Raw genomic sequence first — 13,597 nt, forward strand, 5'->3', positions numbered from 1 at the left:
ATACACACACACACACCTATGCATACACACACACACATAATCATAGAAAGACACACAGCACATGATAATACAGCAACATACCTGTTATCTCTCGAAAGTCAATTATGGTCAAAGAGGAGATGTCAATGATTTGAAGTATATCCAGGCCTCGCAGCAGTCCAGGATAGTGTACTGCAAGGTAGAGTAGATGACCCAGTGTTCTCATTGGTAGCAGCAGTACAACTTGAATGCTGTCATATGGACCCCGGAAGAGGACCTGAATTTGATGCCTGGAGTAGGTAAGGGCCTCCAGGTCTCCAAGCAATTCTCTTTCGATCTTGTGTTCGGTGCTGTCATCATATCTTCCTTTGATGATGATCGTGATTAATGTCCTTATCTGTCCCCCAGCTGAAGACACATGCATGGCCGCACACACAAACAGACACATGATCACAAACAACCATATGAACTTGTATTGTATGTAGGTATACACATTCACATGCCAGCCCGCACATCTAGGCCAGCAGAAATTCTGGCTGGCAAATGCGTAGTGCTGAGCTCATCGTAAACAGGTGCGGATTCAGAGACCTCTATAAGGGGGCTCCTGTATAATCAGATTGTACTAACGAAGACTACGGTTGTGCGGTCGTGATGATTAGGATGGTCCAATTGTGATAGTTAGAATTGCATGCTGTGACACGCTCAAAGTGATCAGCAGAGAAAGCCTTTCAACTCACTACAGACTCGTAATTATATAAATTGCAGTCTACTGGCACACAGCTCCAGTGCTTGGAGAACTTTTCGACTTCTTGTAAAGAATGTAATTATTTTGCGCCAGAAATGCCAAAATGATCGCTTTCCCGGTACATTTCTACTTTCGGATATTTAATATTTATAGCATTTTTGCAGGGTTCTAGCCAGGTCAAAATAGTAGGGGAGCGGGAAGGGGAAACAGTTACCCGCAACCCATTTTCCCATGTTCCCAACATGTCTTGCCAGCCAAAATACAAGGTACGGGGCTCTAACCGGCTGAATGTGCATTGTGGGCGCTCTGTTATATAATTATAACGTTAGTGACTATCCACTGCGTTTTTCGTTGAATGGCCTGAAAAAAACCACAAAATTTGACAAATGAGTAGGGAGTGCCACTTTTTCACAGGGGGCACTCAATCAGAGTACGAGGGGGCACTCAATCAGAGTACGAGGGGGCACTCAATCAGAGTACGAGGGGGCACTCAATCAGAGTACGAGGGGGCACTCAATCAGAGTACGAGGGGGCACTCAATCAGAGTACGAGGGCACTGCACTCAATCATAGTACGAGGGCACTGCACTCAATCAGAGTACGAGGGGGCACTCAATCAGAGTACGAGGGGGCACTCAATCAGAGTACGAGGGCACTGCACTCAATCAGAGTACGAGGGGGCACTCAATCAGAGTACGAGGGGGCACTCAATCAGAGTACGAGGGCACTGCACTCAATCAGAGTACGAGGGGGCACTCAATCAGAGTACGAGGGGGCACTCAATCAGAGTACGAGGGCACTGCACTCAATCAGAGTACGAGGGGGCACTCAATCAGAGTACGAGGGGGCACTCAATCAGAGTACGAGGGGGCACTCAATCAGAGTACGAGGGCACTGCACTCAATCAGAGTACGAGGGTACTGCAGCCCATACCGTCCATGGGCTGGAACCCTGAAAAAATACCATACAACATGAAATGCTCTTGAATCACACACTCATTGTCTTCACTTGACAGACATTTTAAAAACAACAGTGTCCACAATCAGTCCACTAGACATCCTTAAAAATCTTGTAGGACGCATCACGCAGCTTCATTAGTAAAAAATTGGTTGTGAGCAACACTGGCTCACACTCAAATCACTGCTTTTCACCAGAAAAATATTTTATGTCAACGTTTCGGTCATGAAATAACCATCATCAGGAATGAAAGTAGTTCATTCCTGATGATGGTTATTTTCATGACCGAAACGTTGACATAAAATATTTTTCTGGTGAAAAGCAGTGATTTGAGTGTGAGCCAGTGTTGCTAACAACCAATTTTTTAGATATCCTTAGTTACAAAAACGCTAACGTAAACGGGAATCCTTACCGTATTTCGGACCGTTCTAGCTGACTTTTCCCTTGGCACAATGTACATTATAGTTCAGACGAAGTAGTCTTACCAACCATGGCGATTTGAATTTTTGTGGAAACAATTGCGGGAAATTCAAAATTTTGAGCCAGGGATTAGTTTGCTGTCCTTCAGAATGAATACCTTGGCGAGGTCTTTCACTCGGCAATGGCAAAGGCACGGCGAAAATGAGTTTTCGCTGTGCCCAGGTCGACTGTAAGGGTTCTCCAGCTCCAGCACGTCTGGGAGAGGCCGATGAATTTCTATCTCAGTAGTGCCGCGGAACCGGTCCTTTGTTTCCCAGATAGAATAGAGGATGAAAGGTACGAAGCAGAGGACGCAGACATTGTCAACTGAAATGCAAAACTGACCAAAAAACGCTAAAGGTGACAAGCAACTCTAGTCTTGATCTGCACGTGTTGTTTATCTCCGGCCAGTTACAAAACAATGCGAGTTTTTGCATTTTTGCAGAATTATCATATCGAACGCCTGCCCGTTATTATGAGCTCCGCAACGTTTTCCGTTACCCGATAACGTTTTTTGTCACGGCTGGAAGTGAGTACCGTAAAAGTTAGCGTTATCGTACTTTTGCTAAGGATCTCTAATGTCATCAAAACACATTGCTGGCACAGACCTCCGTTTCTGTGGAGGAACAACTTGCCGCTACTGCATGCTAGAATAGTAGAGTTTACCGACTCCGCTTGGAAATCTGAGCCCTCATCTTCCGACGAGCTTGAGCAGGATGATAAAATTTCTAACTTCATGACAAGCGTCATTATTCGGAACATCCTTTCTCTTCCGCAACAACTGATCCAAGGAATGCTGGCTGCATCCATCTAATGAAATTAATATAGTAGCAGCGAGTGACATTGCCAAGGAATGTTGATTTGGTCGGTTTCGAAACAACGAAGGGAAACAACTGCCTATAATTTCTTGCCTTCGTCGGTAAAGCAGCCCAACGTAATTGCAAGTGCGTGGCGGCGCGTGGCCAACTCATGATGCCTGAAGCCCTGCACTGGTAGTATGTAGATGTACAGTCTGTACATGAACACCAGTGCATGACATCTACAGATCTACTGTTATCTTCGATTGCACGGTCGGTACCGATGATCAGACGGACTAGGATCTACATAGGAAAGCCTTCCTACGTTGGATCCTCCGTAGGACTTTTTGAAATATTTTTCGCACTTTTCCGGATTTATCCATGGCAACGTTCAAGTTGCGCGAAACACAAGGTGCACAGCACGTGGGCAACAAAATGGAAATGGTTTCGGTTCGTGGTGTATGCGGTGGGCGCATGCAGCGTGCATGCATCATTTTTGTTCATTTTGTCAGTATTATAAAATTTGAAGAAGAGGTTGGTGCGATTTCGGCAATACTCAGTACATATTGCAAAATTTAGGGAGTTCCGTGGAACTCCCGGAAAAGCATAAGTTGCGAAAAGTTATGGCATCTTTGGGAAGGGGCTAGCCATGCTTCCATGATTCCAAATCGCCATTGGGGATATACAGCCGTTTATATTCCATCACTACTGTGTCCGTCAGCGCGAGAGCTTTTTCCCCGGCTAGCTCGGTCCAGGTAAATTAAATGACGGTTCCAAGTAGTTCTGTATCATGGCCTATTTCTGTTATCCGCATGCACACCACATCATTTGATACATTCTGTTCCCCATCCTTGTTTCCATATTTCACTATTTATCTGGTCTACATCTGGCTGTGGTCAACTACCCTTCAATTTGTGTGTCCTTCTCTCCATTACCATCACCAGTAGCACCTCCGCCCCCGCCGCCACCACCACAACCACCATGCTTCTGCAGCAGCAGCACCGCCACCACTTCCACCACCATGGTGGTAGCGGTGGTGGAGATGGAGAGAAGGACAGTTGTTTGCCAGAGGGTCTATAGACCGTTTGTGTGGGCAGGCATGTATTTCCTGATATTCGGCCAGGTGAGTGCTTTTTATCATACACGTACATCAGCGAGTAGTAAACTTGTCACGACTCCATGTTGTGCATGCAGTAGTCGTACTTGAATGTACCCAGCTCTGACCAGGTTGCAAGAGTTGTGTCGGTTACATATGTACCCGGTTCGTTTGAAATCCTGGAGCAGACACTAGTATTGGTCTACCAGCCTGTGGCTGAGTACAGTAGTAGAATTTGTCCAACTTAGCCGTGCACATTCAATTAAACATGACAAATTTAGAGAACAGGATATTACAAACCTTTTCCTTCAACACATGTGAGTGCAGGATCACTTCTTCTGGGCTTCGGTTCGATTCTGATATTAGTCTCATTGAAGTGCTGCTTAGATAACCTGTCCAAGATAATTCCATCACAGTCGTCCACAGATGTCCTCAGTTTGCTGTCCATAAAAACCGTGACTCGAGCTTTGCGCAGATCACGTTTTGTCCATTCTGGTCATACACATTGTTGAGGAATTGATATGGAAGAAAGCACAACATACATCCGCCGTTAATTTATTCCAAACCCAAGTACCCAACGCACAATATTAGGAACTAAAAGATCTCTGAAATCGAATACACCACACCACCACATTGCGCTCTTGGCCGGTTCAAACTCTGCACTCACATCACCATCACCACAGAGAGGACAATTCCGGTATATATAATTATATTGATATTGACAATGACCCTCCAGACAATTGTTTCGCTCCTCCTGAGCTCATCAGTGGAGGCAAATGTCGTTATCACCTGACCTTGTTATCACTTTTGTCACTTTTGTCTAATCTTTCATTCAACATTATATGCCTCCACTGATGAGCTCAGGAGGAGCGAAACAGCTGTCTGGAGGGTCATTATCTATATCAATCTACTAGTTTATACCGAAATTGTCCTCGCTGTGGTGATGGTGATGTGAGTGCAGAGTGTGGATCGGCCAAGAGCGCAATGTGGTGGTGTGATGTATTGGATTCCATAATGACCGGGTCGCCGCTACTTCTTCTCATTTTAAAAGATCTCTGGACCAAGAATTTAGCATCAAGGTAAATGTTGGTCCACAAAAGGCGAATCTAAGCCGTGATACACCAGCATATGATTAGCTTCTGGTCAGCCTTAGTTCCAGTCAGACATCACATGGTTCTAATGTGACACTTCAGTTGATACTCAGTTCCTTCAAACAGCAGTATTGAGTAAAACGCTCTCGTCAAAGAAGGTCGATATTGTAGAATGGCGAATAGATATCAATATCCATCTTTTGAAATTTGGGTTCAGCGCAAAAAAAGGATACGTTGACTCTGTTCAATCTTTCTTTGGGGGGTGGGTTGACCAGATCCGAATCCTTGCTGCCTGGACCCGGATTCTAACAATCCGACAGGTCAAAAGTTGGCGAATCTGGATCCGAGGCCCACGGATTTGCACAATCCAACATATCCTAAATGCCCATGTAAGGCATGCCCTACATACCTTACCTTCGGTGTCTGAGCTACCAGCAGAACCGGACAACCCTGAGTCACCGTCAGACTTTGCGGTGCTGTCCAGGAGGAACTGAGACTTCTGCAGCAGAGAGGCCTGGGAATCTGAAACATACAGAAGGGCAAATTGGAGCAGCCACATTGGAGCAGTCACTTGTGAATAAAGTTAGAAATATTCTCTACTGATGTTCTGTGAAATCAGGTCATCAGGGATAGCAACTCTAGTTTGAATAGGGAGAGTTTATGTGCGTAAAAACAAAAGTCATACACAAGAATGCTTCCTCTGTGCAGAGAGTGCTCAATACCCTCCTATCTCTCAATTATCCGGTCATCCAAGTTACGGGCACGTCGATCTACCGGGCACGCTGTGAGTAATTTTAAATGGAAATATTACTACTCGTTTGCCATGTTTAGTTGAAATAGTGACGTCATATCTCTCACCCTTCCCCATCACAATGTATGTGATTCAGAGTTATGAATAGACACCCTTAGCAAAAAACGTTATGTTGTAACGGTAATACCGTAAGGGGAAAATACCGTGAGTTGGGTTCGACCTTTAGCAAGATGCACGCTATTTTATAGTACGCTGTTGCCACGAGGATAGCTTTTATTTCGCGCGGTACAACCATTTATGTCACCATATATGCGATACCAGGTGAAATGCGTACGGACTATTCAATATTTGGCCAAAACCCGTACCGTTGGTCACAACGATAAATCAGCCCCCATAACATGTTTACGTTATACGTTGCAGCTGCAACGCTATTTGGGTGATCAAGGTACGAGTACCGTAAAACATAGCGTTACCGTTGTTTGCTAAGGGTGTCTATTATTTCCAAGTTATCGGTAGTACATGGTCCGGTTCCAGACTGCCAGGATAAGAGAGGTGTGAGTGTATCTCCAAATGACACAGCTGGCTTAAATGCAAATTCAGCTGCAACCATACAACAGCCTTATGATAAGCGTGATCCACATACAAAGTTTGAGCTCGGTGCAAAATGATGTTTCGTACAGCAACCGCTTCATGGTCAACGACTTCCACTGGCACATGCACATTGTAGATAACAGGTATACAAGCTTCCAAGGACATACCGCTTACCTGGACTGGTATGAGCCATACTTTGAGCAGACACATAGTCAATATGCCTGGACATTTCCTCGGTGAATGCTCTACCAACATTGTTAAGTAGGGCCCTCTTGGCTTGCGGCTCGAGAGGCAGTGAAGAAGCATGTCTTACTACTGCAGCTGCTGCCAGCTGTGCCGTGTTTTCAAGGTGGACTGACGCTGGTGGCTGTGTACTCTGCTGCAATGCAGTTCCTCTCCCAGCAGCATTACCATCAGCTGTAAAGCTGCCAGTGCTAGTGTTAGCTGAGCTGGCAATGGGATGTGTTGTAGTGGCTTGGGTGGATGCACTCATACAGGTCTGGCTAAGACCAAATGTAGTCTCTGCCGTGGTAGAAGGGCCTGACAATGATGATGGTGATCTACCAGTGGAGGAGCAAGCTAAGGCTGCACCGGGCTGCAGAGCAATACCAGTAGGTGGGTGTGCGCCTGCCATAAGTACACCAACACACAGACATATCCGCATCCACAAATGGAATATGTGATTTTGGGGTGCATATATATATATGAGCATGAAAACACTCATACATCAAATTCCATTGATAAAGAATGCCTCCATGGTGATTGGCTGGTGCCACGATACCTCAGTGAATACCATATTGGGAAATTGTACAAGTCTAGTTTTATAATCACCATAAAGCTAACGAGACAGGTCGAAGGAACCTGTACGGGTGGCTGGCGAGACCTGTAAACAGTCATACTATCTGTACAGCATGACATGTAGCAGCAATTGCAAAGACCAACATAACTCAACACGAGGCATACAACTATGGCCAGTGATCAGTTGAATCCATGCCTTAATTATTTTTTTTCATTACCTCATACACCAATCGATATGCGATTTATCTGTATAATTCTTTCAGCATCAGAATCGTTAGCTAAGAAAGTTGTGGACTTCACGCAACTGCATTACAAAGAAAAGGGTTTGTCACCTGACAACCGTTCCATTCACTTAAAAACTGAATAGAGCGGGTGTCAGTTGACAAACTCCCTTTTCTACAATGCAGTTGCGTGATGTCCGCCGCTTTCTTAGTGAATGCTTCAGTAGGTCGTTGTTTAGGACTCCCTTGGAATGGATTAGGAGTGCGTACAAGGCTGAACGAACCAGGCAACAGTTGTTGTTTCTCCTGGATTGTCGTCGTGCCGGTCTTGTCCCTAAGTTCATTGTCAATGCTGTGTAGACTGGCAGGATTTTGTCCAGCCAAAAATTCACAGTAAAGAGGGAAATAAAAGGGGGTTTGTCAACTGACAACCGCTCTATTTAGTTGCAATTCACTCTTGGCGCATGAGCTGGTTGAAAACTCCTTTATTATTGATGTCGAAAAATTATTGACGTTTCTGGCCACTCACCCATCGTCAGAACCAAGAGGGAAAGGTACCTAAAACTTAGCGCCCTCACAGTGGAACTGCTATACCTTGCTATGTCTGTACAGGGTTGTGCACACCATGATTGTGGTACACACATTCGTACACACATTACCTCGGTTTTATCTGCTGAGCTTTTGCATACCCACACTTTCAGCGCACTTCTCCTTGTCTGTTGTACATGCAAATTCATACACTCGATTTCATACGGCTATTGTGTTTTTCGTGTGTTTTGTGCAGGGACATACATGTGCTCTCTCTTGATTTCACGATAAAAAGGCTGGTTCACCCTTTGTAAATTGTTCTTATGATGGGTGACTGGCCTGAAACGTCAATAAATTTCGACATCACAATAAAGAATTTAGTATCTAGCGCATGCCGAGCACACGCCGGTTGGGAATAGCAACTGCATAGAGCGGTTGTCAGTTGATAAACCCCCTTTCTTTATAAATAGGGTAGTTCTGTCCGCAGATTGAGTATTTTGCTCCTGCTTTTGTAGCAGTTGAGCACTCTCATGTGGGGTAATGGAAGTTTCCAGAGGAGGAAGGAGGAAACTGTAGTTATCACCAACCTTCACCGCGCCCAGCTCACGCCGCTGCCGGGCGCCCTGCCATGCAGTATGGAACTGTCCTCAAGGCAGTCATGTATTTGGCAGCCCAGTGAGCTGTCTACCAGATCGCAGCATTTAGAAGCGCCAAATGGGGCAGGGCCAGTCTCAGGCTTGTTGCGTAGGCGGCAGGCCGGCCGGCGACCGTCAAGGCTGCATTCGCATTTGGATCACTTAAGTGATACAGGTGCTTCCAATGCACCCCGTGGCGCATCAGGGGGCTTCTGGGGCCCAGGCAGCACAGCCCCTAAGCGCACCACCATGTCAGATATGCGCAGGTGGAGCAGCAGGGCAAGATGTGTGCTGGAAACTCACCGCCGTCTGGTCGACTTGGTGGCATGACTTTACACAGCTGGCACTCATTACTTGTTATTGCTTGCAGAAGGTCAGAATTTTTTTCCTTTTTCTTTTTCGCTCTTTCCCTTCTTTCAGGCACAACTTCATGTTAGAGCGGCAAATAGCAGTTAGGGACTCGGCTGAGTCAAGCTGGACTCAGCGTGTCAAGTTTGGCATAATACAAGAAGCACGCTATCCCCAAACAGTTGTGTGGTTATTGTGTGAGTGTATGGTGAATGGCTGGTGCCATGACACCTCAGTACATACCAATGTTTTCAAGTCTATTTCACATTCACCATAAAGCTAACGAGACAGGACGTAGAAAATGTATGGATGGCTGGGGTGACCTGCAGACGGCCTTGCCATCCGTACAGCGTGACATGCAGCAGCTATTGCAATAGCGAATACAACTCATCGTGAGGCATGAAGCTGTGGACCATGATCAGTTGACTCAATGCTTTTTATATTCTTGTTTTTGATTCTTCAAATGGTAACCATAGGAATTGATTTATCACGTCGTCTGACACACTCCTAGACTATCCCTAATCAGACATAAATAATATAAAGTACACCATAATACGGTGGTATTCCTGTTCCTGGCGTTCATTGTCGATGTCGCCCTTTGCGACCATGACCATCCCTGCAACTGCCCGTAACTTCTTACTTTGCTTCCTGTCGCGTCCCCTTAGATTGTCAGCTAGGCAAAACTCACCTGAATAATGGCAATGATGAAGTGCTGGTACAGTTGGTACTGCGGCTGTTGCTCCTAGTTCTGACTCTGCTGTTGCTCCATGCGCAAGTTCTGACATTGCTGTTCCAATTGGAAGCCTTGCCTGATGTGGCGCTTGAGGGTTCAATATAGTTGCTGATGAAGCCACCGCTACTCTTCCTGCCATTGCCCCTGCTGCTGCTGCGGGTGTTGCTGCTGCTGCTGCTGCTCCAGCTGCTTCTCCTCCTTCTGCTCCTGGTCTTGCAGCTGCAGTTCTGCTTTTCATCGGTGGACACAGTGGTCCGAATCGCTGTACAAGTGGCGATGGACTTGTTGCCCCTGCAGTGGATTGATACGCTGCATATTCTGCTGACGCAGCCGCTGTTGTCATGCCTTCTTCAGTTGGCATGGTTACAGGTGGGTCTGCACTGGTTGATATGGCGTTGGCTGACTCAGGTTGCCCAACCCTAGACAGCAATTCTGGTCACGAGACAAAATGAATTCAAAGAAAGAAAATGGAAACCCCCACAGGAATGATATAATAATTATTCCCAAGCTTCAGAGAGTTGACTACCACCGCCACGACTCACCGATACCAATGTCTAATCCGATACCACAGGACTGGCAGAAGCAGTTTCTTGATTGGTGTGGCCATACCCTAGCCTTTTTATACTTTGTGAATGATCTGCTGGCCACCCATTACCTAACCAGAACAGAAATACACTACAAGGCTAAAGAGACCAGCAATGGAAATCTTCTTCTGTGCTGTTAGTTGATAGAGTTTGCATTGTGTGCAGAACACAGGTATAAGGCATACACAGGGTAACATGCAGAGACTGCTGATAATTTACAGAAGGTTCACTACACTAATCAAAACAGCATCACGTATCACCTTTCTCTGGATTAGCCACGACACGAAGCATCTCCAAGTGTCGGGCAGTGTAGCCCATCTGGCGGATTGCTGAACATAAGACCAGATAGGATTCAGTTTCTCCAGCAAAAAGTATTGAAATCAATTCTTCATTGTGTTCAGCCGTGCCCTTTTGGTCTTGTATCTTCCTCAAACGTTTCAGTTGGCCAAAGCTGAGTAGTCCCTCTTCTTGAACTAGACCACGAAGCCGAACAGGATCAACACCTTGTAACCACACGTGAATTTTGGAGACAAACTCCGTTGTTTTGAATGGGTTGCCTACATAGAACAAGACCAAAAATCGACCAGAAATGTGTCAGCTTCACAAGCACAAAAATCACCTTAAGTGTATTTGCAATGGGAACTTGAAGAGCTGGACAACACGCTAGATCTTTTTCATCACTTTTCGAATAGTGGATAAAAATAATTCATTTTATGTGCGGTTTGCATGTAACATGTGTGCTTTGGGCAGCAAGGTATATTTAGCCCTGGCACACGCTCAATATTGACATAGTGCTGTGAGTGGTGCGTGTGCATGGGTACAGCGTTGAAAGCACTACCAGGTACACGGGAGTGTCTGCATTTATGTTTGTGCACATGAATGTGTGTGTGCGCGCAAGCGCTTGCGAGTGTGCAGAGGCGGAGGAGTGGCAGCAGGCGTGGGTGTGTACCCGTGGGTCTGGGCTAAGCCATACTTGGGTTCCTATTTTGAAATGGTTCAAGTAAGTATTGGAGTGTGACGTTTTTCCTGGTGCTGCCCTGAGACCTATCAATGACACTAAACTGAAAATATGATTTTCACAAGATTGGCCCGTATCAGGTTCTGCATCTCAGCTCTTCACTTGCAACCTTATGTCGTGACTAGAGACCAGCCTGGTACTACAGACCACTTCGCCGGGCACGGACGGTCTCACGTTCATATTTATGGTTGTGCGGTGCAAACCTCTAACTAAGGACCACCTGCCACTAAAGACCGCTTTCTCTGGCACCAAGGGGTGGTCGTTAGTCACAGGTTTTACTGTTGATATATTGGCAGACTGACAGGCTTGAGGACAGGTAGTGGATGTATTTACGGACAAGCGAGAGAGTGGGAAGTCTGACTGACAGATGACTGGATGGTTGGAGGGCTGGGTCTCTGGCTTCAGGGCTGGCTAGATTACTGGCTGGATGAATAGATAGCTGGCTATCGCGACGGATAGATTGAGGGATACAATTTACCTCGATGGATGAATGCATGGATGTATGAATGGATGGATGGATGGATAGATGGGTGGACTAGTGGATAAACGGATGGATGGACGGATGGATGGGTGGATGAGTGGACTGGTGTAGGCCTCGGCGGGTAATGCTAGCATTGTAACTGGCATTCCGAGCATCGTTTTGAGAACTAGCAATGCTCCAGCATTGTACCCGGAGTTGGAGCCAAAACAAGCATTAGCGCCCAAAAGTGTCATTTTCTCACTTCATGAGTGTGCATTACTGAATAAAACAGGAGATCTACAATGTAACGTACACACTGTACTTTGTACCAGCGGCTTTTGGCAGTTTTGCTTAAACGTTAGCCTGCGACTTCGCAACATGCGGCTCTTGTTGCGAATCTTAGTGGCAGCTGCTAGGTAAAGACGTACCACGTTGATGCCATCATGGGAAACGGAAAGAAACCTTGTCTTTCCTATTCACAGAGTCATGCAGTGCTTGCTTGCTTGCACCATGAGTACATCAAATGGAAATGTGTTGGAAGTCCCTGATTCTTCGGAGGAAGAGAGTGAGGAAGATGAGTACGAGACAGAGGAGGATAATAAGGAACACGAGAACGAGGCAGAGGTGGAGGATGAGCCCGGTGAGGCATGCGCACGACTGCCCAAAGCCAAAGGAGCAAGCATATCGAGGGTTAGATCACATATATTGTACTTTTTCATACCACACAATATACCAAATTTCCAAAAATAATAGCATTCCGTATGCACCCTCAAAGTACTTTGAAGACTGTCGACGTAGGGTTCTGATTTACTGTTATTCACTGCTAGTTCATGATAGCAACTTCAGTTCCACATCATTTGAAATAGCATCACCATAATCTACTTTCAAAGTACTAGGTACTTCCAATAGCAGTATTCCGTGTAGTGTGACTTACATTATGACACATTGCCATATGAGTGGTTCACATTGCCTTTTCAACTAGCATTGCAAGTCCAAATTAGCATTCTAACGAGCATAATATGACCGAATAACTAGCAATACTAAATGCATTTTGAGCTGAAATAACTAGCATTACCCGCCGAGGCCTAGACTGGTGGATGGACGTATGGATGGAGGGATGGTTGGATAGATGGGTTGACTAGTGGATGGAGGGATGGATGGGTGGATGGGTAGTTGGAGAGATGGGTGGATGGATGGATGAATGGATGGATTGATGGATGGATGGGTGGATGTGTGGATGGGTAGACAGATGGGTGGGTGGATGGATAGATGGATTGATAGGTGGATGGATGGACAGACGGATGGATGGATGGATAGAAGGATGGATGGATGGATAGATGGGCGGACGAGTGGATGGAGGGATGGATGGAGGGATGGATGGATGGATGGGTAGTTGAAGGGATGGGTGGATGGATGGATGAATGGATGGATGGATGAATGGATGAATGGATGAATGGATGGATGGATGGGCGGATGGGTGGATGGGTAGCCAGATCGGTGGGTGGATGGATGGATGGATGGATGGATGGATGGATGGATGGGTGGTTGGGTTGTTAGAATAGTGGGTGGATGGATGCTGGATTATTGGAGAGATAGATGAAGGGAGTGAGTGAGTGAGGACATAATAGTATGAGATGGAGGGATGATGGCATGAAGGGCTGGAGGGTTGGATGGATGATTAAACAGGCGGCCGGAAGGACAGATGAATAAATCGATGGGAACGATGATGGAACGCTTGAATGTTGGAAGGCAGATTGATTTTACGTTCTCCCAACTTGAACTTTACTTACCTGCCATCTGGAAACCT

At 46.0% G+C, this 13,597-nt stretch overlaps 2 protein-coding genes across 7 annotated transcripts in view; one reads left to right on the forward strand and one right to left on the reverse strand.

Annotated features, from left to right (window-relative positions):
* Positions 1-10,819, reverse strand: part of LOC135828197 (uncharacterized) — a 48,726-nt gene extending 37,907 nt beyond the window's left edge. Inside the window, exons 1-6 of one of the 6 annotated variants that reach the window (XM_065340647.1) lie at positions 10,573-10,819; positions 9,684-10,160; positions 6,640-7,092; positions 5,538-5,645; positions 4,333-4,524; positions 82-387 (exon numbers count right to left, since the gene is read on the reverse strand). In XM_065340647.1, coding sequence (XP_065196719.1) covers positions 82-387; positions 4,333-4,524; positions 5,538-5,645; positions 6,640-7,092; positions 9,684-10,160; positions 10,573-10,630 — 1,594 coding nt within the window. In that variant the 5' untranslated portion in view covers positions 10,631-10,819. The remainder of the gene's footprint in view (positions 1-81; positions 388-4,332; positions 4,525-5,537; positions 5,646-6,639; positions 7,093-9,683; positions 10,161-10,572) is intronic. The other 5 variants (XM_065340646.1, XM_065340645.1, XM_065340644.1 and 2 more) reach the window with 5 other exon arrangements.
* A 1,481-nt stretch (positions 10,820-12,300) lies between these two features.
* LOC135828054 (uncharacterized) overlaps positions 12,301-13,597 on the forward strand; it is a 42,629-nt gene continuing 41,332 nt past the window's right edge. The window contains exon 1 of the mRNA XM_065340489.1: positions 12,301-12,430. Coding sequence (XP_065196561.1) covers positions 12,301-12,430 — 130 coding nt within the window. The remainder of the gene's footprint in view (positions 12,431-13,597) is intronic.

Source organism: Sycon ciliatum, chromosome 12 (genome assembly GCF_964019385.1).
Source record: "Sycon ciliatum chromosome 12, ocSycCili1.1, whole genome shotgun sequence".
In the NCBI taxonomy this organism is placed as follows: Eukaryota; Metazoa; Porifera; class Calcarea; order Leucosolenida; family Sycettidae; genus Sycon; species Sycon ciliatum.